At 39.8% G+C, this 27,434-nt stretch overlaps 1 protein-coding gene across 4 annotated transcripts in view; it reads right to left on the bottom strand.

Annotated features, from left to right (window-relative positions):
• Positions 1–71: 71 nt before the first annotated feature.
• VPS13B (vacuolar protein sorting 13 homolog B) overlaps positions 72–27,434 on the bottom strand; it is a 495,255-nt gene continuing 467,892 nt past the window's right edge. For all 4 annotated transcript variants that reach the window (XM_020785369.3, XM_020785367.3, XM_020785370.3 and 1 more), the window contains 6 exons: positions 20,648–20,824; positions 19,668–19,838; positions 7,080–7,256; positions 2,995–3,097; positions 2,153–2,402; positions 72–2,020 (listed from right to left, as the gene is read on the bottom strand). In XM_020785369.3, the coding sequence (XP_020641028.3) occupies positions 1,772–2,020; positions 2,153–2,402; positions 2,995–3,097; positions 7,080–7,256; positions 19,668–19,838; positions 20,648–20,824 (1,127 nt within the window). In that variant the 3' untranslated portion in view covers positions 72–1,771. The remainder of the gene's footprint in view (positions 2,021–2,152; positions 2,403–2,994; positions 3,098–7,079; positions 7,257–19,667; positions 19,839–20,647; positions 20,825–27,434) is intronic.

Raw genomic sequence — 27,434 nt, 5'->3', positions numbered from 1 at the left:
CCTCCTCATCTACTCAATGATTGCAGCTGCACTGAAGCTCAGAGAGAGAGAGAGAGAATCAGTCTTTGGGCAACATTGTCAATATAACTTTTTATTACTCGTAAAAGATTGAGGAATGACGCATACATATTTTAAGTTCGTGTTTTTTTAAGGTAAACAAGGCCTTATGAAATTTTAGCAGCCCATGTGCTCACTTCACACTGGAAGTCACATTTCTGATTATGCAGAAGTAGCTTTGTAACAAAACGGCACATGAGAAGCATAATGAAATCTGTATATTATTAAGCTTTCTGTATTTGTGGCAAATTAAGTACTAGAAATGTCAGAGGAAAGTAGATAATAGCTAGAGATGATGACTTGATTTAATTTCACTTCCTCATTTAAGGATATTTTTGAGGCACAGCAAAGCTATACATTAACATGGAGTTTCTGCTCTGAAAGCTGAGTCAGAGAACAATTTCAGACAGAGTTTTCAAATAGAAACAAACAATAGCCTTAATCATCAAATTGAACCTGCTGATCCAATTTTGACAAAAGTTATTTGTTATGGCATCAGTGATTCTTCTAAAGCCAAGGCTATGAAACAAATGTAACCAAATCACATTTGTTTGAAAATAGCCATTATGAAAGTCCTAAAGGTAGAGCCTTATGGACAATCAGGTGTGCCAAAAGAGGTCCAGTGGGTGTGAGGAGCTAACAGATTAAGATGATAACAGATTCAGCAATATAGCTATAGGCAACCCTATAGGTAACACTGGAAAGAATAGTAATGTTGATTGGTATACGACCAACAGAAGTATTCTGAGCACAGTACATGGATATAAACCTTATTTTCAGTGGGAATGATCACAAGAAAATATACTTAGGTTCTGAGACTGAGTTTTAACTATGGTGTGTTTTTTTTGGAACACTGGACTGAGGCATATCAGTCCTAAAGCTTTACACAATGCATGTTACTCACTGTTAAAATAATTACATTTCTTGCATAATTATATATTGCCAAACAATTCACAACAGTATATACATTCAAAAATCTTAGGAAAAATCTGGTGAGCAAATAAGATTACAACAGGCAGGAAGTTTCAAAAATAAATTAATGCTGTAGTCAACAATTTTGCTCTCCAAACTACACAAAGGCACTGGTTTATATTAAGGACTAAAGTCTTGCAAAATTTCAGTCACAAAATGAAAGCCATTATAAGGTTAGAGCAGTGCTAAAACCCAGCTGTCACTAGTAACTTAAAACAGCCACTTCAATGCTTTCAGACTTAGTGGGAGGAAATGTTCTGCCATAGGATGGAGCAACTGGAATAAACATTGCAGCCTTGAGCAAATTTCTACAGCTGAGCTATAAACTTTGCTAATAATAGAAACTGGCAGACCTTAAATGAGAGGATAGGAAAATGGCACATTTGTGTTCCTGTCCCATAAGAAACATCCAAATTCATTCTACCCTATGTCTGATTTTCAGTTAAATAGCATGAGATTTTCATTGTTGTACGGTTGTTACATTCTCTAGTTTATAAGAAAATCCAATGTAATTTATTGAGCATCTGCAATGTTTGCCTCAAACAGAGGGTGAGAACCACCATATTCTGTACTGGCTAAGCAGAACATATACTCTTGTTTAAAACATTGTGTTATTTTACTGCACAGGTCCACAAATCTAAACTTGCCTATTTTCACAGGGATTGAAACTTAGAATTTAAATTAAACAATTGCATAGATGTTACTTTGAAAATAAAAACACGACTCCTTCTATGGAACATTATTAGTTAAACCCCCTCCGCAAAGCTTTATTTTTTACCATAGTAAATTTACTGATGAATACTTGGGCAAAAACAGGATCAACAAGATATTGGTAAGTTTTCACTGTTGAATGAATTGGTTCTGTAGTGGCAACACGTGCTGAAGTTTGAACAGCTACAGTACTTGGAACAAAGTGGTAAGATGCTTTTGTGATGTAGTCCACGAGTCTGTCATATTGCTGTTCAGATAATCTCTCTCTCCCTCCATCCACCTGAAATTAGAGAATACACATTTATTGAAAGGTAGGGATTTCACGCTGCTAACTCAAATAAGAGGGGGAGGGGAACTACAGTAAAATAACTTATTTCCTTTAGGATACAAATAATTGCTTAGCTAGATTTACCTCTGAATCACAAGGGACTCTTTGCTGCTTGAGCTGTACTTTCAAAAGGTTGTTTTCCTCCCTGTTTTGCAGACATTCGATTTCTGTCACTGGGAAAGCTTGTTGCTGTGTGTCCTCACTGATGCTAACCACAAATAGCACTTCTGAGGTAAGCAGCAAGCATCCTTCGTGTTCTTGGCCTGAAGCACTCACAATGGTCACATCCAAGGCCATATGGACCTCTGGTCTCCCTAGAGACTGAAGCATTTTCCTGTTAAAAGAATAATTCAAGATGAGGTTGAACTGGAAGGATATTGTCAAATGCACTGAACTGCTCAGTGAAATTGACATGAAAGTATGTACACCACCCCCAAGGTGGAATGATACTCAGCACAACATTTTGCAAGTTTCACCTCACATTTAAATCAAAAGGACATCATTTTGTAACATGATCAAAACTTTTTAATCATCTGCAGCCAAGCTGACCTAATCAATGGTCATAAACACATTCCTTTTGTCCAACTCTTTTCTCACGACAGCAGAGAATCCACCCAGAGTGGCAGGAGAGCAGAAATTTGCTGTTATTTCAGGAGATGTGAAGGAGCACTAGGGTCCAGGGGGAAGGCAACTGAATAATATCTTTGATAAACAAAACATACACTAGCACCAGAGTTTCAAAGCTCCAAGGAGATCATCAACTGGTTTGCAGCCTGGGCCTCTGTGCACTAACGCTGTGCTTAGCATAACAAACTGTTGTAACTCAGACTTTTCCTAGAACAATAGCTTGTTAACTTGATCACAGGCCAGAATCTATTAAGCAACAATGTGAATATAAAAATGATCAGGTGTCTTGATAATTTTACCAGACGTATTTGACGTGGCTGTTGGGTGCCTGCTCAGCAAGTTGATCATTTGGAGGATAACGCTGTTTGGGATGCTGAGAAAGTCCAGCTCCATGCAAAATACCTGTGGTAAAGGAAACAAGGGTTTTTACTAGTGTTTTTTTTTTTTGGGGGGGGGGGGAGAACAGGAACATGTTGCAGTGATGTCATCTTCTTAGAGCAGTCCATAAAATAGTGCAGATCCAAAGTGATGTCACATCTCTGGACAGTCTAGCGGAGATAATTCATTCAACATTAGAATACAGTAACTGTGCACTTATTGTGCACTTAACCCTAGTGGAATTTAGCATTAGCTAGAAATAAACAAAACTCTGAATGCTAGTCATATACTAGCAATTAGCAGAAACGTAATGCTCTTGCGGGCCATCAGTTCAGAATAGGATTGAACACATCATTTAACAATGTATGAACAGAAAAAATCAAGAGTACTATTAACGTCCTTGCTTCATATATGAATTCTTCCATGTATATGTCATGATTAGTAAACATTAGAAGGCAAGATACTGCGTTTCAACATATGTTACTTAATCCAGCTGTTAAACATGGATTCCAAATGTTTATGAGTTCTCTTGGGGTATCGGAAATATGAAGAGTACTTCTTTGTGCCAAGGTAGAGCTCTGTGGAGCTGCTTCTTTTCCTGTTTGTTCTTAGCAAAACTGCCAGAGCTAAAGGGGTGACTTGGCATATGTGCTTTTTGATGGCTTGTAAATTTTTATAAATGAAGGCATGGTCATTAGACTGAGAATTAGCAGGGTGTAAAAACTTCACAGATACAATAAAAGTTTTACAAGACTACTCAAAGCTGGGCTAAGCCTGATGCTGCAGAGTTACAGCAGACCAAGGGCTGATCGCTAAGATGCAAGCAGTGCAATGGCTTTGACAAGTTGCATTCTCCCATGACACAGCAGACGTTTCTGCACTGGGGTGTAACCAACTTAAGAGTCATTTATAAAGGGATACCAAATTAAATAATGCATTGGTTTTGTGGAGGGAAACACGTCTTAATATTCAGCATGGAATAGATGGAAGTTGATGGTAATGCTTAAAAGATGCATTCCTGTTGTAACAGTTAGCTGACTGAGATTTTTAAGCATTGTGTGAAAGAAAATGTCATTTGCAGCTGGAGAAAAAGAGAACATGTGTTGACTTCTGTGTGGTCTCACACCCTCTTATTCATTTGTTAGGCACAATCGCACTGGCGATCTAGCTATAACCAAAATACTCACCATTGCGCTGCCATCTATTTTTGAAATGATTTGTGTATTCTTCTTTTGCTCTCTTGTTCATTGGATACTGAATGTACAGTGTCCTGCATACTGTGAAACTAGTTCAGTGTACCCAAGTCTTCTCCACCCAGTACTGTACAAACTAATGATCAAACTGAGGGGTTTTCTGTAACAACTTGGGGGTGGAATATACTTCACTGTGCTTGTAAGCCTTTGCAATCTGTTTAACTTGCTCTGTGGTTCAAACTTATTACAGGCAGTGGGACACATTTCTCCATTATTACACTCTGTTTAGCCTTTACTGTAATCTACAAGCTATTAAATTGTATCTCCCAGCATCTTACTTTTTTCAGTGCTTCAAAGGAACTAGTTTTCACTTATCTTGATTTATTATCTCTACCCTTATCCTTGTAGGCTCAGTTTTCACAAAAATCAAGCTGTTGCAAGCTTACGGGGGTGAGTGGTGAGTGCAAGCCATCTAGCCTGCTTCTCATCACTCAGCAGGTGAAAAAACTGTGCAAAACACCTGCACTGCCTCCAAAATATGTGAGACAGCCCTTCGTGCACTGCAGTTTCCTTGACCTCCTGAACTGCAGCCCTTTGTGTTACCTCAAAAGCCTCTCTGGAGCTCCAGTAAAGGCCTAGGATGCAATGTGGGGGATCGAGAGTGGGGAGTAAACTGAGAAAAAAGGATGATGCAGCTTGCAGGAGAATGTTGACAGAAGTACCAGTGCATGAGTTTCAGTGATTCATTCTATGCTGTGTTACAGGCTTTCCTGACAGTCCCGAGACTCTCAGGAAATGAGACACAGAATACAGTGGAGGGGAGGGAAAGATGCTGTTATATTAGAATGACTTTTGGATGGAAACCATTTCTTTTTTCCTTAGCAAGCATAGTGGGAATGAGCCTATAGGTTCACTGTGAACCCTGGGTCCTAGGGTCCTATCACCTTTAATAAACTGCATGGACAAGTTCATTACTTCCAGCATCATACAAAGGTGATGTATGATGGTCAGATGGTCTATAGTCAGATGCAGTACAACATTTTGGACGTAAAATGCTGTTTCAGACATTCAGATTTCCATTATCCAATTTAAATGGTGCCTTGCAAATATAAGAGGTAAGTAACTCATTTTTTAAAGCAGGAAAACTGGGGCCTAGTTAAAGAAGGAGGTCTTTCACATTCTGTGAGTAATAAGAAAAGTATTTTCAACTTCTCAAATGCTTTGATTTAAGTATTCTGTGCTGCACCAAGTAATGGAATCATGATGTCTGCGGGGCTACACCAGAATAAGTGGTTAGCATGCTACAGCATGACTCAGCCACCTCTGACAAAGGGTAATTTAGAACATGTCCTCAACTCTTCTCTAAACACTGGTCCTCCCCTGCAGAAAACACATTCCAGCTTAACTTAACAACTATGGGAGCTTTGTGTGATAACGGTGGGAGGGCCCAACTGCTTGTGGAAGAACTTCCAGGCAGAGTTTGACAGTTACCTCAACAGGCAGGCCTCCTGTTAGGCACAGGATTTAATGAGGAGAAATGTAGTATAGTCAAATAGAGGACTATCCTAGTATGGGGCTCAGGCATACACCTTCAAGCTGGCAATGTTGGCTTTTAAAGCTTTTTTGGCTTGAGATCAAGGCATCTGAGGGACAACCTTCCCTCAGATGAATGGTGGACCATGTGTGTGTGCCCCTATCCTCACAAAATTTGTTTGAATGGAAGGAGAAAACAGGTATTCTAAATTGTCATCCACCAGTCCCAGAACTCTCATCTGAACAAAGCCTTGCCATTTCAGCACCTTTTAAAATTCTTTAACTTGAGCTCCGGGTTCTTACTTTGCTGTTTGAATGTTGGTAGTTTGATTTTTGATTGGTATCACCTTTTAAACTTATTGCTAGCCATTGTGAATAATGAAAACTGTGCCAGTTGGAAGAAGGTATTGTGAATATTGTAAAATAAGTACAGACATAGCAATTCAAAATTAATTTCTGCCAAGCACTTTACTTTGTCCAAATTCTAAACATTTTAAATTTAATACCCCTTAAATACAATCTCCTCAATGGTCCTGTTTTGACTAAACTGGCAAGAGTGCGTTTTTAAATGTATGTAGAATATACAGAGATTACCATGGCACTGAAGGACTGGTTCCGTACAGCTGCTTGAAAGTTATAGAACTATCTCAGTTCTCTCAGAAAAGAGCTGATGGTTAAAATTGCATCTGGACAAGTTAGATTTCCTTTTTTGGATTAACTCTTTGTGAGTAAAACTAAGCTGTCACTTGATGGTGATTTTTAAAATATTTTTACAGAAATTTTATTAACAATGTAAGAAATCACCAAGAATATTTGTAATGCAGAATCTGCTAGCTTTGTGGATGGACTGTCAATTTTGACAATAGCAACAAAAAAGCACTGTGCTCACTGAACTGTCTTAGGTCCATATACACTGATCATAGTCAGGTTGCCTCATATACAAGAAAATACACATAATTTTGAAAAGTGCCTGCCTTGATATAGACACATCATTTGCTCTTAATTTCACTTCCCATAAAATTCAGCAGCAATCCTAGTTTTCTTATGTACAGCATGCACTCTATCACTAATATGTCTAAAACACTGGAAGAAATATTAGAATGTAACAAAAAATCTAGAAACCTTAATGTGTAAGATTATTATCCCACTAAAGGACTGTAGTGAAAGGGAGAAGGGCAGATTTAACATTTTGTAAGCACAGATCATGCTATAATCGAAATAAAACTGGCAATGAATTAGGATGTAATTCATATTGAAATTATGGTTTGATTAAAACTTACCATAGCCAGTTTGTGACACCAACTCAGCTGCTCCTCCAATGGGCTTAGCAAAAACCCCCATGATTCCTTTTCCTACACCAGAGATTACACCTTTGGCCTTGTGTCCAGCTGAAGCCTGGGCCTCTGATGTTTTCTGAAAGTTTTGCATTGGCTGATCTACAATACCAGCAATTGCACCTGTAATAAGAATTTCCAAATATTATAGAAGAATAAAATAAGAAAATAAGAGGAAAATGGCTCTGGAACAGGTTTGTTTTGGATTAAGATTGTCATATTACCTAGCTGGTCCAATTTTACTCTAATTTAGTCCATCAAACTGGTCTGGATTCTAAGATTTCATCCTAAAATTTTTCTCTACATAAGGCAAATCATGCAGTCACTGTTTTGGCCAATTGTTTTCCAAGGAACAAAGCCATTCCTTGTAACTGGTTAATGAGGCTGCTACCCAGTCTTTATCAGGATCTTTTAGGTATGTAAATCAAATACTCTGGGTAAATCTTGCAGTTGTGGTTATTTAAGATTGCTGCCTGCAAACAGTACACAGAAACTAATTAATGAAATTGTTTTCAGTACATAGAAAGCAATCAATGTGTGCTGGAGGACTATGAGAGCTGTATTACAAAAAAAGAACTTTTTTCCAACACAAAACTGATTTATCCTTCTTACTACATTTCCTGTTTTTGCATGAGTTGGAATCAATGACCCTACTGCTCCAACTGAGTCTTTAGTGCTACTCATGTTTACCAGAGTATTTGTTCCTTTTTAGGATTTGCATACTTCTGGTTTTAGCATCAATATTTTCTTTTAATGATGTAAGCTGCCTCTTTATACTCATTGTTCTTAGCTTTAAGTATTGTCTTTTAATGATGTAAGCCACCACTGTATACTAATTGTTTTCAGCTTTAAATATTGTCTTTCAAGGATGTTAGCCGCCTTGCATCCTTTTTAAGGCGAAAGGCGGGGTAAAATTATTTTAAATACTGTAACTAAATAATGTCCCTTCCACTGTTTAGTTCTGTAATTCTACAGTCTTTCAGAAACTGGGAATTTAGCTAGGCATCCTAAGGAAAGGAAAATCAGAGGAGGCGGCAGTATTGCATGGGGAACTTCCACTTGTTATGATTGTTACTGTAGTAGTATTTGTTGTTGAGACTAAACTTATGGTTGTGATTATTAAATTTCTACAAGGAAGTTTCAAATAATGATAAGGAAATTATACTGTCCTTTTCAAAGAACTATGTGCATTTTTCTTGGAATATTCTGTGAACCTCTTACTCAGATATTCTGATAAAGATTTCTTAAAACCTCAATAAATGTGCAGTGGAAATCAATGCATCTGTATCAGTTAGGACATCTGTATTCATTAGGCGGCAGAGACTGACTATACCTCCCAGAACCCCCCAGCTCAAAATCTGTTCTGAGAGCACTGAGGGTGTCTAATATGAACAATTTCAAGCAATGCTAAGAATCCCATTCCCTGGTACAGTATAACCCCGAACACTGAAATAAAACAGCAGCTAATTAGAGGTGGAGATTTAGGAAATGGGCAGTGCCACTTGATTGTCACTCTGCGTGTTTGTTCATGTGCGTACACAAAAAGTAAAATATAACAAAGAGATAAATTATTTAGTAATAAAAGAAAGTTAAAACATTATCTCATAATAATAAAATATCTAATCTTTATCTTTAAAGAAAATGTTTTCACCCTGATTTCGGCAATTTTTCTCAATTCGCCCAGTATTCTTTCATGCCAATCCAATGACAGAGTGTTGCTCATAATAAATTCCTAGAAAGGTGGAGGGGGCATCAGTAAAAGTTGAGGGTAAAAAAATAACAGCTACCTCATAAGAATGTTACTGGAAGTCCATGTATGCCATTATTAAAATGCTATTATTTCTTGATTTATATGCATTGTCAATATACAAGGCTGCTCTACACAACTCCTATGAAAGGTAGGATTTACTAAAAACCATAGATTGGCCCAAGGATAGGAAGCATGCGCTTGTAATCTCAAGATTAGACCACTGTAATGCGCTCTACGTGGGGCTACCTTTGAGGCTGCTGCGGAAACTACAGGTGGTGCAGAATGCTGCGGCCAGATTACTCAGTGGAGTGAGAAGATACCAACATATCTCCCCCACTCTGGCCGCACTGCATTGGCTGCCCATCCGATTCCGCATCGACTTCAAAGTCTTGATGCTTACTTACAAAGCCCTAAACGGTTTAGGACCTCGATACTTGATGGAACGCCTTCTCCCACCAAGATCTACCCGTGTCACTCGTGCAAGTCAGGAGGTGAGGCTGAGGAGCCTAACGCCGAGAGAGGCCCGGAAGGAAAAGACCAGAAATAGGGCCTTCTCAGCGGTGGCTCCTCGCCTCTGGAACAACTTGCCTCCTGAGATTCGCGCGGCTCCCTCGCTGGGCATGTTCAAGAAACAACTAAAAACACTGTTGTATAAGCGGGCCTTTCCAACAGAAAACTCCTGACGATTTTCTCTCTATATCTTTTTTAATCTCTATCTCTCTTAAATTGTAACGTTTTTAAAATTATGTTGTTGTTGCTTGTTGTAAGCCGCCTAGAGTGGTCTAGTGCGACCAGATAGGCGGGATAGAAATAAAATAAATAAATAAATAAGTCTTGTGATTAATCAACAAGTTGATTTGAGTTTCCATCTTCCAAAGCCAAAATATTAATTATCCTAACTATACCAACTCTCTCAGATCAGTGGGTACTGCATATATGATGCCAAAGCTGAAACATACTGGTAAACAATGCAACAGGTAATGTATTTCATGTGCATAATGTGAAAAAATCAACAGTAATTTCCATAATATGCATATTTACATATTTAACATACAAGACTGTCTACTGTTCATGTTGGACAAATTAGCCTACCAGGTTTGGACTGAAAATCTGGAAGCTGTCTACCTGACACAACAGTAAGAATTGCTAACTAACTAAACTGAACAATACCTTTAATTCAGGCTTAAGAGGAGTTCCTCTTCAGCTTGTCTCCCATTATGTTTCTCGTCAACAGGAACATTTACATTTTGTGATTTTAAAACAAAACTACAGAATCGTTTCACTGGGATGTGCTTTTTTTGGGTAGAACTTTCATTTACTTGGCAGAATTTTGTGTAGTATACATAGATATATGCATATATATGAATACACACATATACTTTAATTCTGAAGAAATATCTACTAGTATTGAGGGCCATTTAGCTTTTATGGAAATGAAGTTTCCAAGTATGCCTAACATTGACTTCCTAAGGAAAAAAATGCCTTCATTCTATATATCACTTTAATATCCCTTTCTACTGCCAGATATGCTCATAAACTAATGCAGCCTCTGATATATTACTAAGCTTAGCAGAATTAGGCTTTGGGACTTTTTGTTACTGTCTTTGTGAACACAGCCATATTTTACTTTAATGTGCATGGGTCAAACTTTTACAAGTGCCTTAATAACCCCTCTGGCTTTTAGTATCAACAAAGCACTGCAGTTTAAATCTTCCTATATATAAACAGGTATGTAAGGTGGGATAGTTCTTTGATCTCCAGTTTACTCAAGCCACTTTCCACAAAGATGACTCTAGTTGTTACAACTTTGATGGATAAGCTATTTGGAACTCACTAAAAGGACAATGACTGACCAAAGTGACAAGGTGTTATGTGAGAGCAATTTGAATTTGAAGTGCCCAAGCTTAAGGTTCTTGCTCAACATGGAGGAAACCCGAGAGTAAAATCTGCAGGCTGCCTTGCAGGGTCTTGCTACAAATACAGAGATCAAACGTCTGTCTTGCAAGAGGTATCTATTTTGTCTCATGTGGGCAATTCTGTCAGAAAATGCAACCCTTCTCTCAGAAAATCATTGCAGTTGCAAATGTTTTGGTACTCACGTGTTCAATCCCACACAGAAACCCAAAAATGCACTGGCTAAAATTATTGGCAACTCTTAACTTAACTTTCCAAACCCCTTTTGGAAAAAATAAATCAATCACTTTCTGTAACCATGAATGAGTTTCTTACACCTCTCTACTGGAATTTTAGACCGCTCTTCTTTTGCAAACTGGGGCTTTAGATATGAAGGATGCCTTCTACCAACTTCTGTTTTGAGATCTTTCCACAGGGGTTCTATGGGATTGAGATCTGGACTCATTGCTGGCCTCTTCAGAACTCTTCAGTACTTTGTTTGTAACCATTTCTGGGTGCTTTTTGAAGTGTGTTTCGGGTCATTGTTCTGCTGGAAGACCCATGACCTCTGGTGGAGATGAAGTTTTCTGACACTGGCCACTACGTTGTGGCCCAAAATTCTTTGGTAATCATCAGATTTCATGATACCGTTCACACAGTCAAGGCATCCAGTGCCAGAAGCAGCAAAGCAGCCCCAAAACATCTTTGAACCTCCACCATGTTTGACTGTAGGGACTGTGTTCTTTTCTTTGAATGCCTCATTTCTTTTTCTGTAAACAGTGTCATGACGGCCTTTACCAAAAAGTTCTACTTTTCTCTCATCTGTCCACAGTACATTCTCCCAGAAGGATTGTCGTTTTGTCACATAAGTTTTGGCATACTCCAGTCTTGTTTTTTTATGCCTTTTTGTCAGCAGTGGTGTCCTCCTGCGTCTCCTTCCATATTGTCCCTTTTCATTCAGATGGTGATGGATAGTGCGAGCTGACACTGTTGTACCCTGTGTCTGCAGATCAGCTTGAATTTGTTGGGAAGTTAATCTGGGTTCTGTATCCACTATTCGAACAACCAATCTTGCAATTTTTCAGTAATTTTGCTCTTCCATCCCTGTCCAGGGAGGTTAGCTTACAGTGCCATGGGCTGTAAACCTCTTGATGATATTGCACACAGTGGACAAAGGAACATTAAGATCTCTGAAGACGGACATGTAGCCTTAAGACGGTAAATGTTTTTCCACATTTTTTTTATCTCAAATCCACAGACAATTCTTTACACTTCATTGTTTTCTCCATGCTTAGGGTCACACACAACACAAAGGTTGAGTCAACTTGATTACTATATTGCCCACACCTCTTACTTGGGACAGGTGTGTCTAAATACAAATTAAAGGAGCATCACATGCTTGACAAGCAATTATTTCTTACAATTTAGACAGGGTGCCAATAATTTTGACCAGTGCATTTTTGGGTTTCTGTGTGGGATTGTATTGGATTTGACTTCCTTCTCTGTGTTTTTGTGTTGTTCCAACGCAAACCAAAGAAATGAACACGTGACTACCACACCATTTGCAACTGCAACAATTTTCTGAGAGGATTGTATTTTCTGACAGAATTGCAAATGTGCCAATATTTTTGGCCGTGACTGTATGTTGGGACCATCAAGATTTAATTATGTCCAGTGTAATATGCAGTTTGCCCCTCATTCTTTTCCAGTTAGCCCAGAAAACAAATTCTGCTAATTCTGCCCCCTTAACACTTAATAATTTCTGCTGTTTCCTAGTTAAGTAATAACTAAACCAGTTTCTCATTGCAAAACACACACACACACACACACACACACACACACACACACACACACACACACACACACACACAGAGAGAGAGAGAGAGAGAGAGAGAGAGAGAAAGACATATGCCCAGATAATATTACCTTATGAAATGTTTTTAAACTTTCTTAATGTTACAGCTGATGCATTATTTTCTGCAACCTACTTGAACAATGTTACAGTGTACTTTTAAAAAGTAATTTATTTAAACAAAAATACACTATACAAAAACAACAATAAAAATTACAATCCTCCAAAAAAACAGGCAGAAGAAGAGCATTAGATGGCATTACTAAATTAGGTTAACACATCTCTCCATAAATCAACATGAGAGGCTGGGGGATTGCTAAAAGCATCAGTATAATCATTACAATACTGAATAAAAGGGAGCAAAGTTTTACAAAAGGAATCTGTACTGGAATTCGGGTACATTCATCATAAATGTGCAGTGAGTTTTCCCATCAATACTAATTTCCATACTCTAGATTCCCAAGCATTTACTGAAATTTCTACAGGTGTTTTCCAAGATTGAGGAATTGTTTGTCTAGCTGTTATGTGTACCGTGTTTCCCCCAACATAAGACAGGTCTTATATTAATTTTTGCTCCAAAAAACGCATTAGGCCTTATTTTCAGGGGATGTTTTATTTTATAGTCATGTCATCTTCTGGTTGCTGCACAATACTGCACAAGGGTGGAGTTTCACTTAACTAGGGCTTATTTTTGGGATAGGGCTTATATTATGAGCATCCTGAAAACCATATTAGGGGTTATTTTCAGGTTAGGTCTTATTTTTGGGGAACGGTAGAAAAATGATTAATACTGTAATAATGCATTGCAGTAAAAAATAAAACAAGCACAATGCAGGAGTCATGAAAAATTATTTGTGATGTTATCTTTCCAATCAGACACCTTTACCCAAAAATTAAATATTCTACGGCAGTGTCACCAGGAATGTAAATATGTACTAATTACTTTGCAGCCCGTCTCACAATTTGTATCCAGATTTTTGTTTATGTAACTCATTTTGAGTGGAATATAATACCAACAAGTGCCACTTTGATTCAATTTTCTTTTACAGATGCTAAAAAACCACAGCCTAAAAAAAGGACTGCTGATTATTTACCGCCCCATAGCACTTAAACTCTGGGCAGGTTACAAGTTAATTATGCAGGCTACACATTACTCTCCCCCAGCAAGTTGTGTACTCAATTTACCAACTTCAGAAAGACGGAAGACTGAGTGAACCTCTCAAGCCTGACACTGAATCTGGGTCATGAGCAGAGTTTTGGCTACAATACTACAGTTTAACCACTGCACCACGAGCCGATCTCTAAATCTTTATCTCTAAGAGCAAATTCAAAGACTCTCCCCAGAAAATCTTTGAGCTTCCTCAGATTATTATATAATGTATTACTTAACACAGGACAAATCTTAGCCTTCAAGCCCTTATGGTTGTCATTAGCCAATAATATTATCTTTCCCATTGGTGTTAGAAGTTTGCCAACTACTTCTCTAATCTGAAGTAGATAAGGTGAAATGGATGGATGAAATGAATTACTTTGTGGAGTTGGAAACATGAAAATTTTATATCACCAAGTTGTCCCAAATGCTGGATCCTGGTTTTGGTATATTACCTGAGAAAGAGTCATGGAGATGGCTGCTTTCCTTCCAATCCCTAAACTACAATACTACCATTTATCTTGTTACAAAAGAGATGATGACTTAAAAAGAGTATGAGGAACAAATTATATGATAATAATCTTGTCTTCTATTCACCCCAATTCATAACAGAGTCTTCAAAAATGGACTTTTTACATATACTGTAATATTTTTATTTCTAAGGAGTAATGAAATTCCAACAAGTTTTTCCAAGGCTCCCCTTGGTGATTTAAGTGGCGACCATGTACATTCTTTGTCTTAATCAGTCTAAATAGCTATCTGATCTAACAAGCCATCTAGATAGGTTGCTTAACTATAAATGTATTTCTTCCAGTGGTCATCTGTGAACTCGCACCAATGAGCTATTCTGCATATGCACAGAACAACTCAAAACCTTCTAGAGTTCAGCTGGAGTGTTTCAGTGGGGGTTCTGCCCCCTCCCATTAGAATGTAGTCTGCCTTCTCTGCCTTGTTGATTCATTTTAAAGGCAGTCCATGAAGCTTGTCAGATTGGCAGTGATGTCTGAGAGGGGATTCAGGCAGGTTGTGCGAGTTTACAGATGACCACTTGAAAAAACAGATTTACAGGTAAGCAACCTGTCTTCTTTCTCCATAGTCTCTGTGAACAAAAAACAATGGATGACTAGAGAGCCTACTCTCTTTATGTGGGCAGATGTCACTGTAGAAGGGAAGACAAAACTTTCCTGCCAAAACACACATCAAGACATGACCTCAAGTCCAAGTGGTAATGTCTGACAAACGTATCTGGATGGCTGTGTGTTTCTGTCATGTAGATGTCAGGAATGCTGTGGATGTGGTTGTAGCTCGAACTGAATGTCCTCTGACAGTCTTCTTAGGGAGATGAGAGTCATTTGGTATCAGAGCTTCATAGTGTCTACCACCCGTCAGGCAAAGCACTGAGAAGAGCTGGGCATATCTTTCTTTCTCAAGGTGTGACAAAGAATCTGAGTAACTGGCCAAAGGACTGAGTTCTATGGAGGTAGAAGGCGAGTGCTCTACAAGCATCTAGTATATGTAAGGAGTAAGTGTAATTAGATTGCTATAGAGTGCAGAGAGGAAAATGCTCTGTGCCACTGGAAGTTGGAGACTACTTTAGGGAGGAATGAGAACTGCTGGATAGCTCAGTGGTGTAGGTATCTGGCTGCAGAACCAGAGGTTGGGAGTTCGATTCTCCACTGTGCCTCCTTAACAGAGGTTGGACGATGATCCATAAGGTCCCTTTCTGCTCTACAGTTCTAAGATGATCACAATGATGACTATGAGATACCTAGGGAGAGGATCACCTTATCCTTGGAAGATGAGATGAAGTGGGTCAACCTGAAGAGCACCAAGCAAACTTGTTCTGCCTGAAGTAAGGTGGACCAGAAATGCGACCTTCATGGCAAGAAGTCTGACATCTATTGTGGCTAGAATCTGAAAAGGAGCCTTAATGAACTGGTGGAGAACTAGAGACAGGTTCCATCCCAGTGGAACTGGATGTGCTAGTGGGAACATGTTGTTAAGACCCTTTAGGAAGGAAGCAGCAGGCATCTGGATGGGAGAACTGGAATACCTATCCAATGGAGGGGCAAAGACAAGATAGCAGTGAGGTACACTTCATAGAAGAAATGGTAAAGCCATTTGTCTTGAGGGAGAAAATGATGGACATGTAAGGCCCAAGCAATGTTCCCCTAAGCTGCATGGGAGTGCAGCGCTGCATCGGGCACACACAGCTGAGCCAGTGTTACTGCCTATTTGTTTCTGGTTGTGGCTGGAACCCAGCACAATGGTCCAGAAAATTAGAGGGAATGTTGGGACCAAAGTGTCCTTTGAGTGACCCAGAAAATGTTGGAATGTAGTCCACTTATACATGTCAGACTTCCATTTATGCTTCCCCACTTGGTGAAGATGTGGCACACCATAAGGGGATAGAGATGCCATTTGTGTATGTCCTTTGCCTTCCTGCTAAGGTCTGCTTGGGAGTGCTCTGTTTCAGGTATATGTATTGCAGTGGTGTGGATCATGTTGAGGAGGCACCACAATAATGAGGGGTATGAGCCCCCATCAAAATGCTCCAACTGAACACTAGAAAGTTCTGAATTCTACAAATGGACAGAATAGTCCATCAGTGTATTCTCAAAGAGAACATGAAGAAGAAAACCACAATACAGGCTAGGAATTCCTAACCTAACTTGTTTATTTATCTCATGCTATATTGCATTTGGTACTCTTGATCTCTTTCCTGTATGTATAAATTTCTCAGTTGTGGCAGGTCATGCTAGAAACAGAACTACTGTTCTATATCGTAAGAAGTGTTAGCTGGCAGTCAGGTCTTGTACAGTGTTGCTTTCTCTGCCCTCCACACATTGGTTGAACATCATTTTGTAAAAAAGGGCCTTGCTTCAAAAACCCTAGCCACAATTGCTGTTCCAAAGGTATTCATGATAAATTTGTCTGCAGGAGGAAAATGTAGACCACTTAAGCCATTGTGAACAATATGCACAGTACTGTGCAAATAAAATTGCTTTAGTCCAGTTGTAAGATCTATCACACCCAGTAACTACCAGCCAGTCTCCAATATTCCATGTTGGGCAAAGTGCTTGAGCTTGAGGTAGCCTCTTGGCTCCAGAGCTTCCTGGATAAAATGATTATCTAGATCCACTTCAGTCTGGTTCCAGGCCTGGGTATGTGACAGAAACAGCTTTGTTTGCCTTGGTAGATGATGTATGCCAGGAACTGGATAGGGAATGCGTGTCCCTTTTAGTTCTGCTGAACGTCTCAACTATTTTTTATATAATTGATCATGATATCATTTTGTATTGCCATCTTGGATGAGACTGTTTTACAGTGGCTCAAATCCTTCTTGGAACTCCAGTCTTAGATGGTTGATGGACTCCTGCTTGATGACGGCATGACTTTGTGCCATACTAAAGATATGATGGAAATGCTGAAGAACATTTCCATTTGGCACTGGATTACGGTATGGGCTTTACGAACACTAGTAAGTGCTAGACTTTGTGAATGTATAGCAATCACATCTAAAATTCTCCCCTTACGAATGCTACTTCCAGCCATCACAGAGAGTGATGTTTCAAAACCACAATATCATTTTATCTTATTTATTAATTTTTCTGTTAACAATTGTGTAAATTCTTAAGGTGCTTCTATAGAATTCAGTGGACTTTGCATGGGGAAACTTTGCTGTGGATTGTCAAGCTCTTTAACTTAGTAGATAATAACTGAGTACTGTATATGTTTCTGCTCATATTTACCCCTTTTGCCAGGATGCCTTCTTACTAGTACCTAGGCATTTTTGCTGCTTGAATCAAATGGTGTTCCTCTACAGATGGGCAAACATTTAAAAAGACTTGTTGCCCCGCATTCAAACTCCAAATCCTCACTTAATCCAACACCACTGAGTTGCCAGGAGCAGGTTTAGAGTTTAGATGCTCTTATTTTTTTGAACTAAAGTTCCCTGAATCCTTTAGACATCATGGCCACTGGCCCCACAAGCAGGAAGAGTCTAAGATTTGTACTCCAAAAAGGAAATTTCTCATGTTCTTCTAAGCAGGTGAAATCACCCTGTTTCAAAAATACAGTCATTTTTAGAAATGCAGTACCCTAGCTTATGTTATGATATAAGATCAATTCCAGTAGCCTTTATCTAATTTCCAATCTTTCACTAATTTCTTGTCTATTCGTAGAGTGGAAGTCATAAATTCAAACAAAGATATAACTGCCCTGTGTTGCTTCCTTTCCCAGACCGATATAATCTGATGTGGGTCCTGATGCTGCAATTGTTGCTGGGCAAAATGAACTGCACATCATAATGATGTCAGAAATAAGATAAATCACTGAATATAGTATAGGAGAAATGGAGAATTTGAGATGGTAAACTGGATGGCTTTACAACATTAAGTTCCACCCATGGAACTCCAGTTCCAACATTTTTAAAGAGTAATCAATTTTTTTCAAGACACTATTTTTAGACACTTTGATCTTGTAGAATGTTATCAGCTTTCATAGACATATGAAAGTATTTTATAAACAATACACATTTGAATTTTTTGCTGTTTGAAGAAATCAATGTTGCACCTTCTGCAACACAAATACTAAACAATTTAGTTTAAAATTCTTTCAGAAATGTTTATGAAATTCTTTATTTTTAAATTTAGAGGCAACATGAAAAAAAAATCTACAGAATTCTCCTCCAACCAGCTGTTTAGGCTGCAATTTTAATATAATTATACATGGTATGATCTGACTGCTTTTATTGGGAGAATAGTTTTCATGAAAGTTTACTTGACACTTGAACTATACTCAAGTGGCTTTCAAATAAAAACAAGCATCTCCGTTATCTATGATGCAAAGGAAATAATCACTTTAAGAGCTTTTCCTACAATTTACCAGAAAAACAGAAGTAAACACTAGAAAGTCTAAGGCTGTGTTTCTCATGAATGTGAGTCGCATTCTGAATTTCATCTGCTCACTGATGCACCCCATACAATAGTCTGCTCTGCATATGAGAATATTCTTATATGTGCTTGTTTGTAACTTACTGCCATATGTATGGTTCTGTAGATTGAGATACTAGCCCAACATGGTCATTCCTAGATGACTAAAACAGGATTTTCTCCCCTTTCTCTTTTGGCTGAAGTCATACAAAAAGAAGTCATACCTACAATAAAGCAGCATATCTCCCAGAACTTCTTTCTTCTTCTCAGTTCAGGTTAGGATGATGGTCTGACTTGCAAATCTGATACGGATCAATGTCAGTTGCCTGCCAAGGACAATATGTCCACTTTGGGCCTAGCTGGGAGAATGTTCTAATGGCTTCAGAATGTTAATCTACCTTGGAACACCACACCCTCTTATTAATTTTCCAGCATCCCTAAGAGAGGCCCACCCTACAGTTTGAGAACTCCATGACTGTTATTTTCCCTCTACTACAGATTCACATTTTGCATTTGTCTTGTCTGGATCGTTCCCTAAACTGCAGTCTTTTCACTTGCCAACAGATGGATATGACATGAGCTTTCATTTCAAAAGAACTTTAAAGCAAAAATCTCTGGGAATATACCAACTAGTTCATGCTAAATGGAAAAACTAGAAGAGCTAACAATAGTGAAGGAGCTGCATTTCTCTCAGCACAGGGTATACTCTCCTCATGAGAGCCCGGCACTATCCCCTTGGTCTTGCCAGTTATTCAGCTCTCATCCACTGAGACCCAATGTTGCTTTTGTCTCCCAACTTGTGAGAAGAAAACTGGGACTGATGATAGAAAATCAAACCAAACACTCTCCCTTGATCTTCAAAACCTTCAAACGAAGCGCCTGAAATAAGAATTTTTGGCTCCTATATTTGGCTCCTGATCTTTCAAAAGCAACGCTAATGAAATCAGACACCTACCCAGCAGGCTGATGCCTAATCGAGAGAGTCCTTGTCGCAGCCCTTCTCCCAAATTCTCAGGAAGCTGCCTTCTCCATTCTTCTTGCCTGTTATAATGTTCCTCATCCAGAGATAGCCTATCCATGTTGCGAGCAAGACTTGTTGCCAAGTTAGTAATTGATGTCAGAGTACCTAAAGACCAACAGGTTAGACATTCAAATCACTGTGTTACTTATAATGTATGTGATAAAACTGCTTTGTTGATAAACAAAATGACACAGAACTTTAGCTGGACAAGCAAGGTTCCTGAAATCTAAAATACCTCTTACTTTGAGAATAATTTTATTAGCATCCAGTGCAGTTTTACACATACTTTCAGCCATATTTCTTATATGGCCATCTTTCACTAGAGCCACCAAACCTGCTAATGTTAACTGCACAAATCTAAGGTCAGACATATATATCATTGTAGTAAGGCAAGGAAAATGCAGATTAAGAAAATGTGCCCGTATCAGAATATCTTGGATTGCAATCCTACTCCCAATATTCTATTTTTTGCAACTAGGCTTTGAAGCCACCAGATGGCACTATGTTTGTTTCCAAGTCTAGGAAAATCCAGATGTTGGCTTGCTTTAAAAACATGTTCACTAGTACATAACACTGATGCCTATGCTTTTTTAAGATTACTTAGTATGATGAGGCAATGTAGTGTAGGGTTTCTGAGGTACAGACGAAGTACTGAACTCCTTTAACATCTCCGTTCAGTTATTGAATGACAAAGTGGCCATGCGGGAAAGCTTAAACTGCTTGTGTTTCTAGGATGCTGTTGTTAAAGAAACGATCTGTTTTTAAAACACAGGGAGAGGCGTAGGTGAATTTTGTGGCTCACACAGCATTTCACTGATTCTGAACCAGCTTTAGAAAAAAGCAGAGGAAAGCAAATCTATCGGAAAGCTTAAGTGCCTTCATTTAAGATTCCGTGGCTGACTAGGTATATTTACCTTTGGAAATGTGCTTTACAAATGATGTTGTTCCTCTGGAGACTCCACTAACAAATGCTCCAGGACCACGTGTTAGCCCTTCATATGGAAGCCTGAAGAAGTCGGCTATGCCATTGCCTATGCTTCTTACCAAGCTGGCTGGGCTGCCAAGGATTTCCAGAGATCCGACGACCCATCCTACATGAGGAGACATGGGAGGAGGGAAGTTGATGCCCGTTAAAATCACAGAAACAGCAGTAGTTTTTTTAAAAGGGGGGGGGGACATCCCTTTCTGCTTCCCCCATGCCATTTTTACACTAGAATTTATCACTTATTCCTTTGAGAAAAACATAGGAAATAGCTCATCCACTACAAATTCAGCAATGGCAATTTTTCATGCTTTCTAAATCAAAGAAATCCCTTTGGCAAACATACAAATAGCTTTAAAATGACTTCCTTCCATGAGCCTCCCATATTTCTGCTAAAATTGCATGCGGAGTGATGGAAGCTGCACTCAAATGGTTCCAAGTAAGAAGAGGCAGGGGCTTATTTTGCTTAGGAGGTTTTACATCTTGCAAAGCAACTTTGTTATTTCACATTCTCACAGCGAAAGAATCATGACAGCTAGTTTACAGTGATACAGTGTACAGCCTTGGGGGAGTGTGAAGGTCAACTGCTTGATAGGGTGTTGGGAAAGGGGATGCAGATTTTTGACAAGTGCATAAGGAATTATTTTAATCCAACCGACAGCTCACTGCTGATCACTTTCTTGTAGAGTCTAGTTATAGCCAGATAAATGGCTTTTTGCTCAGCACAGTTGTCTAATGGTATTTGCATGCTGATTAAATTACTTAGGGGAGGATTCCTTATGGATCCTTCACCAGGGGATGAGGCTGGAGGCTTCCTAACATGTAGTTCTCTAAATAAAATGGCAATTACTGCTAGGCTACTTACTTTCTGAACATAATGACTTGTGTGGCAATGCTGGTTTGACAGTCAACACAAAACTACTGAAAAAGAGTATAAGGTCTCAATTTCCTCTTCTCAAAAGCCAGTATAATGACAGTGTGACAGCTATCTAAAAAGAGCCTAGTAGAGGACTGGTTCTATTTCAGATACCAGAACTGTCTGCTTTGGGGCACATAACTTCTGACATCAGTAATTTTTACTTAATATCATGCTTGTATTCCTTCCTCTGGTAGCAAATCATAATATGAAATTAATTTACATCTATCAATATGAGATAAACAAGATTATATAGAAAGTCCAGGAGTACACTATTTCCTTAACAATAAAATAAAAACCTTACATTCATCAGATCAGTATATAGTTGTAATTTTCAATAAAGAGAGCTAATCCTCTGAACAAAACAGCACAAGCAATATGCTAAAACCCATGTGGTACCTTAAAAGATCAACAAATATAGTAAAACAAAAGCCACAGCTGGCTCTCTCATAAATCATTCTTTGATTCTGCAATTAAGCTTCTCGAAACTAAGGTTCTCAGATTCTCAAGCCCCTGATATGTGTGTCTTCCTCAGAACACCATACTGAGGGTGCAACTGCATAGCACAAAAATTGTGAAGTAATCTATTGTGAATTCAAACCCGGCAAACTGAGTTTCCTCATGTGAAATTGCTTTAGTGAATCACACAGGAGTCAACAGAGAGAGACAGACAGAGAGGAGGAAATACCCAATTTACACTTGATAGCTCTACTGCAACCATTCACATATTCAGGAGGCATGGCTAAGTAGAGCTGCCTTAACAAGCAGCAAACTAGGGCTGGCTGCCAATTTTCCCCCCTCTTTGCCAATTTCCTTCTCTGTCTCTCTCTTTCTGTCTCTTTTTCTCTGTCTTTGACTCTCTTTTTTGCCTCCTAATTGCTCTAGTACTCCAATACCGTCACCAAGATTTTGGCAAACATGATCTGGAGACAAGGGGTGCTTGGCTGAGGGGAACTAACAGCCCCTTGAGTGTCTATTTACTTCTCTCCTCACCTTGAACTAGGAACCTACATTGGTTCAGGTGATCACACCACCCAAACTAATGTGAATACATTTGATTTTTTAAAAAGTAAGCGCTCCAGTGGTGGAGGAAGAAAGTATGGATTAGGGGGAGGGGAAACTCTGGACTGATTTGCATTGACTTGTATCGGTATGTTGTACAGTCAATGGAAAATAATGAGAATCTGACTATCCCAATTCCAGAGCATTTCCAAATTATTTGTTAATGTACTTGTCCCCTAAATAAAATTACAATTGCTTAGTGTCATTTATTAAAAAAATACAGTATTATTGTGTGATCATCTTAGAGAAGAACTGCAGTTACTGTCTCCACTGCCTCTACTGCTACCCCCCTTTCACAATAGTTTCTTGCAGGGTTGGCTGGCTGTAGACCCAACCCCGACTCCTGTTCTTCTTCATTCTGGCTCCATGTGGCACAACTTGGCTTCTGCTCAGGAAGCAGTCTGTTCAGAACCTTGCTAAGAAATTATGGAGATAGTTTTCATCAGAAAAATGAATAAAAGTTGTAAATCTCAATTTTTGTGGTTTGGAGAGCATGACTGAAGTTGTCATCCTCATATGTTCAGTTTTTAAGTATAAACGTGCATAACACATTCTAGAAGCTTTATAACACATAATTAGCTGTGACCCTCCAAGGCATCTGTCCATATAAGGAGATATGGGTCCTTGGGATACACAGGAAGGTTGGCTGGCCATTTTCCAGCAACGTACACATGGAGTGATGTAGACAGAGAGGTTCCCTATCTGTAACCATGGTTCTTCTAGTGGTCTTCTGTGAATGCTCACTATTGGGTTGTTTTGCACCTGCACAGGACATCTCGGAAGTTTCTAGAGCTTAAAGACATGTAATTAGTAGGACGTTCCCCGTGGAGCGCATGCTCCACCCTCCAAAGGTCCCCTCAGTTCTTGTAAGAGTCTGCCGCTGTCAAAGGCCTATATCAAGGACAACGTGATGGACAGAGGGGAGGATGGGTGGGATGTGTGGATTCACAAAGGACCACTAGAAGAACCATGGTTACAGGTAGGTAACCTCTCTTTCTTCTTTGTGGCTTCTGTGAATGCACATAATTGGGTGACTGACAAGCTCACTTACTGGATGGTGAGATGTCATGGCAGAAAGGATGTCAAGATCACTCTGCCAAAAGCAGCATCATTCTTTGCCTGGATATCGAGATGGTCTCACAAAGGTCAATGGGTTAGACCATGTAGCTGCATGGCAGATGTGAGGAAATTCTGTTCCACTCTGGAAGGCAGTAGAAGTTGACAGTACTTTGGTGGAATGAGCTCTTAAATGTTCAGGAGGTGTTTTGGCCGTGAGCTGATATGCCAATGAGATAGTCTGAGGTGAAGCAGGGGCACCCTTATGAGGGCCATGAAAACATAAGAGCCTTGGAGACTTTCTGAATGATTTAGTTCTATCGAAGTAGAGGCCAAAGAGCATCTTATGTCAAGCATGTGGAGCATGCACCCAAGAGGTGTAGAAGGAAATGGAAATGAAGTTGGTAGAATCAATGGTTGACTGAGATGGAATTCAGAAACAATTTTTGGTAAAATGATACATCACAATAGAGGGTCACCTTATCATGGTGGAACCGAAGGAAAGGTAGATCTGATTTGAGGGCTGTGAGCTCACTAGTACGTTTAGCAGATGTTATTGCTACAAGGAATGATGTTGTTAAGGAAAGTAATTTGAAATTAGTAGTAGTCATTGGTTTGAAAGGTGTCGGGTACGTGCATTGAGGACAGGCTGCAAAGACCATTGAGGGAGCAGATATTGACATGAGGGACGAATATTATGGAGTCCAATGGTTGTTGTGGGTTTTTCGGGCTCTTTGGCTGTCCTCTGAAGATGCCGGCCACAGAGACTGGCGAAACATTAGGAAGAACAACCTTCAAAACACGGCCAAAGAGCCCGAACAACCCACAACAACCATTAGATCCCAGCCGTGAAAGCCTTTGTGAATACATTATGGAGTCCCTTCAAGAATTTATTCAATGTTGGGTGAGAGAAAAACCTAGCCGAATCAGACTGAGAAGTCTGATGGGCTATAATAGCAGAAATATACACCTTGAGGGTAGAATGAGATAGTGCAAGATTATATAGATGAAGGATAAAGGTAAGTAAAGTCTTCAGAGAAACCAGTGTTGTAGGTAAGTTCTGAGAATTAGCGAAAGAAAGGAATGTTTTCCCTTTGCTTTGGTATAATCGTTGGGTCGATGGCTTTCAGGCTCAATCTAGAACGTTCTTTATATCAGGAATATCCTCCATGCTGTCAGGTTCAGAGAGTCTATGTCGGTGTGGTAAATCATCCCATTGTCCTGGGTCAGAAGGTTGGTGATTGACAGAAGATGGAGCACATCGGACGATATCGACCTCAGATAAGTGAACCATGGTTGACATGGCCAACATGGAGCAAGGAGGATGGCATTCGAGTGGAACTGTCGAAGTAGAGTGGTTGTATGAGTGGAATCAGAGGAAATAAGTAGAGTAGGTCTCCGACCCAGTCTATCATAAAGGCATCTCTGAGTGAGTTCCTGTTGATACTGGCTTGGGAACAATACTGTTGACACTTGGTGTTGGTCTCGGAAGCAAAGAGATTGATGGACGGGACACCCCATCGATGACAGAGAAGGTCAAAACTCTGTCGTTCAATACCAATTTGTGTGTCTTTGTGGTAAGACGACTGAGATGGTCTGCAAGAAGGTTGTCCTCTGCGGCAACGTGGACTGCTACTGGGAAAATGAGATGTAGGTAGCACCATTCCCAGAGTTTGACTGCCAGATACATGAGCAACAGGGAGTGGGTACCTCCTTGCTTGTTTATATAGTATAGTGCTGTGGTATTGTCTGTGATTAGGTGTACTGCTCACCCTGCAATGAGAAGTAAGGCGTGAAATGCCTTAATAATTGCTAAGAGTTCAAGATGGTTGATTGTTCTTGCTTTGCTTTGCTTTTGTCCATAGACCATGTATCCTGTGGTGCCAACAGTGAACTCCCCATCCTAACAGACTGGCATCGGTGGTGACCTGTATCAAAAGTTGTAGAGGCTGAAAGATTTTGCCTACAAGCAAGTGAGGAAGAAACATCCACCATGTGAGTTGACTGGCAAGTTCTGATGTTACTGTGAGACATTTGGATGGGTAGTTCGATGTCAGGAGGAAAGGGGGTGTCCCTTGTAGGTGGTGGTGTCCTGGAGAGATGTATAATGTTGCAAGTGTCTGTAAGAGTGCTTTACTCATTTAGGTTGTAGTAGAGAATCCGGTACTGGGAGAGTGAGTTTGAGAGCTGATTTCGTAGGGATCGATGTATGGTGAGTGGATGCTGGATACATTGTGGATGAATGATGTTGGTGTTGTGGTGGTGAAGGTGATATGGAAGGCGTGTATCAGGGTGGAGAGGCATATCTCACTCTTCTTGGTTCGTCATAATTGATATGCTCAGTCCAGTCTTCATGATAGTAGGGGTCGTAGTGATGGTACTGATCCCCATAGTCATCTCCAGTTGGATAGCAAGAAGGTTCATGATAATAGTAAATTTCCCTGCGTGGACAGGCATATTGGACTGGAAAAAGGTGTCCTCTCTTCGCCCGGTGCTTGCAGGGAAACTGGTGAGAACCAGAGACCTGAATAGGTATTGCTTGCTCTGTTGATCTAGGGCTTGAATGGGCCAAGGCCATACTAGAATGAACATCAGCCAGAAATAGGCCAGTACTTGGCGAAAGGCTGGTGATGGAAGCCCCCTAGCCTGAGCCAGTGTTAAAGTTGGGTTGCCTCTATCTGAAATCAAGCCAGGGTCTAGATGAGTCCTCAAGGATCAGTGATGGAGGCCCCGGTTGACGTGGATCTATTTAATTCGATTCGGTTTGGTCTTATCCTTCTTGTTCCTAGACGAGCCATCAGGACGAATTGGAGCTTTCGACATGGACATCAAGCTCGATTTCAAAGCGGACTTCGAAAGGTATTTTTGATGAGGTGATGGAGTCGTCGGGATTGATATCACGAGAGTCGTTTCTCAACGCTCTGGATCCGTAGTGGTAGATGTTGGTGGGTCCATGGGGGCTGGATTGAGAGACTTTTCCCAAAGGCAAAGTCTTTGTAGGCACAGTTTTAGAGCGGGTCTTGTAAGCTTTTTACACTCAGGGCAGGAGTGTGTTTGGTGCTGTTCCCCTAAGCAAAAAAGGCAAAGGTTGTGACTGTCAGTAAGTGGTATCTTGTTCGTGCAAAGCATGCCCCACTTGAAAGGCTCTGGGGGGGCATAAAAGGTTGGGGGGAAAGGGAGGGAAAGTGGCGATGGTGGTTGGGGGAAAAGGGGAAAGAAAAAATGCAGGTAAAGAGAAAAAGGACTGAGGTAAATTGAAAAGGGATAACTTAACAGGGGAACGTCCAACAAATTTATGATTAAAATAGAAAATGAAAGAAATGATCAGAAGAATCAGTAAATAGGCAGTAAAAGATCTCAATAATCACTCTAGCATTCCGAAACAGGTCCAACCGAAGTGGCGGCAAAAAGGAACGGATGGGACAGAACATACGCTCCACGGGGAACGTCCTACTAATCACATGTCTTTAAGCTCTAGAAACTTCCAAGACATCCTGTGCAGGCGCAGAACCCAATTGTGTGCATTCACAGAGGCCACGAAGAAGTATATTGTTGGGAATGATATACAGCCCAACAGCAACTGATGAAGGGAAAGATGATAACCACAGTTCAGCAAAAGCTATAATCATTTGGTGGTGGGTGATCAAAGAAAGTCTCCCTATGCATTGCAATATACATGTTCTTA

The sequence above is a fragment of the Pogona vitticeps genome, chromosome 4 (genome assembly GCF_051106095.1).
Source record: "Pogona vitticeps strain Pit_001003342236 chromosome 4, PviZW2.1, whole genome shotgun sequence".
Classification (NCBI taxonomy): Eukaryota; Metazoa; Chordata; class Lepidosauria; order Squamata; family Agamidae; genus Pogona; species Pogona vitticeps.
The sequence above is the reverse complement of the archived record's forward strand: the minus strand, read 5'-3'. Positions and strand labels throughout refer to the sequence as shown.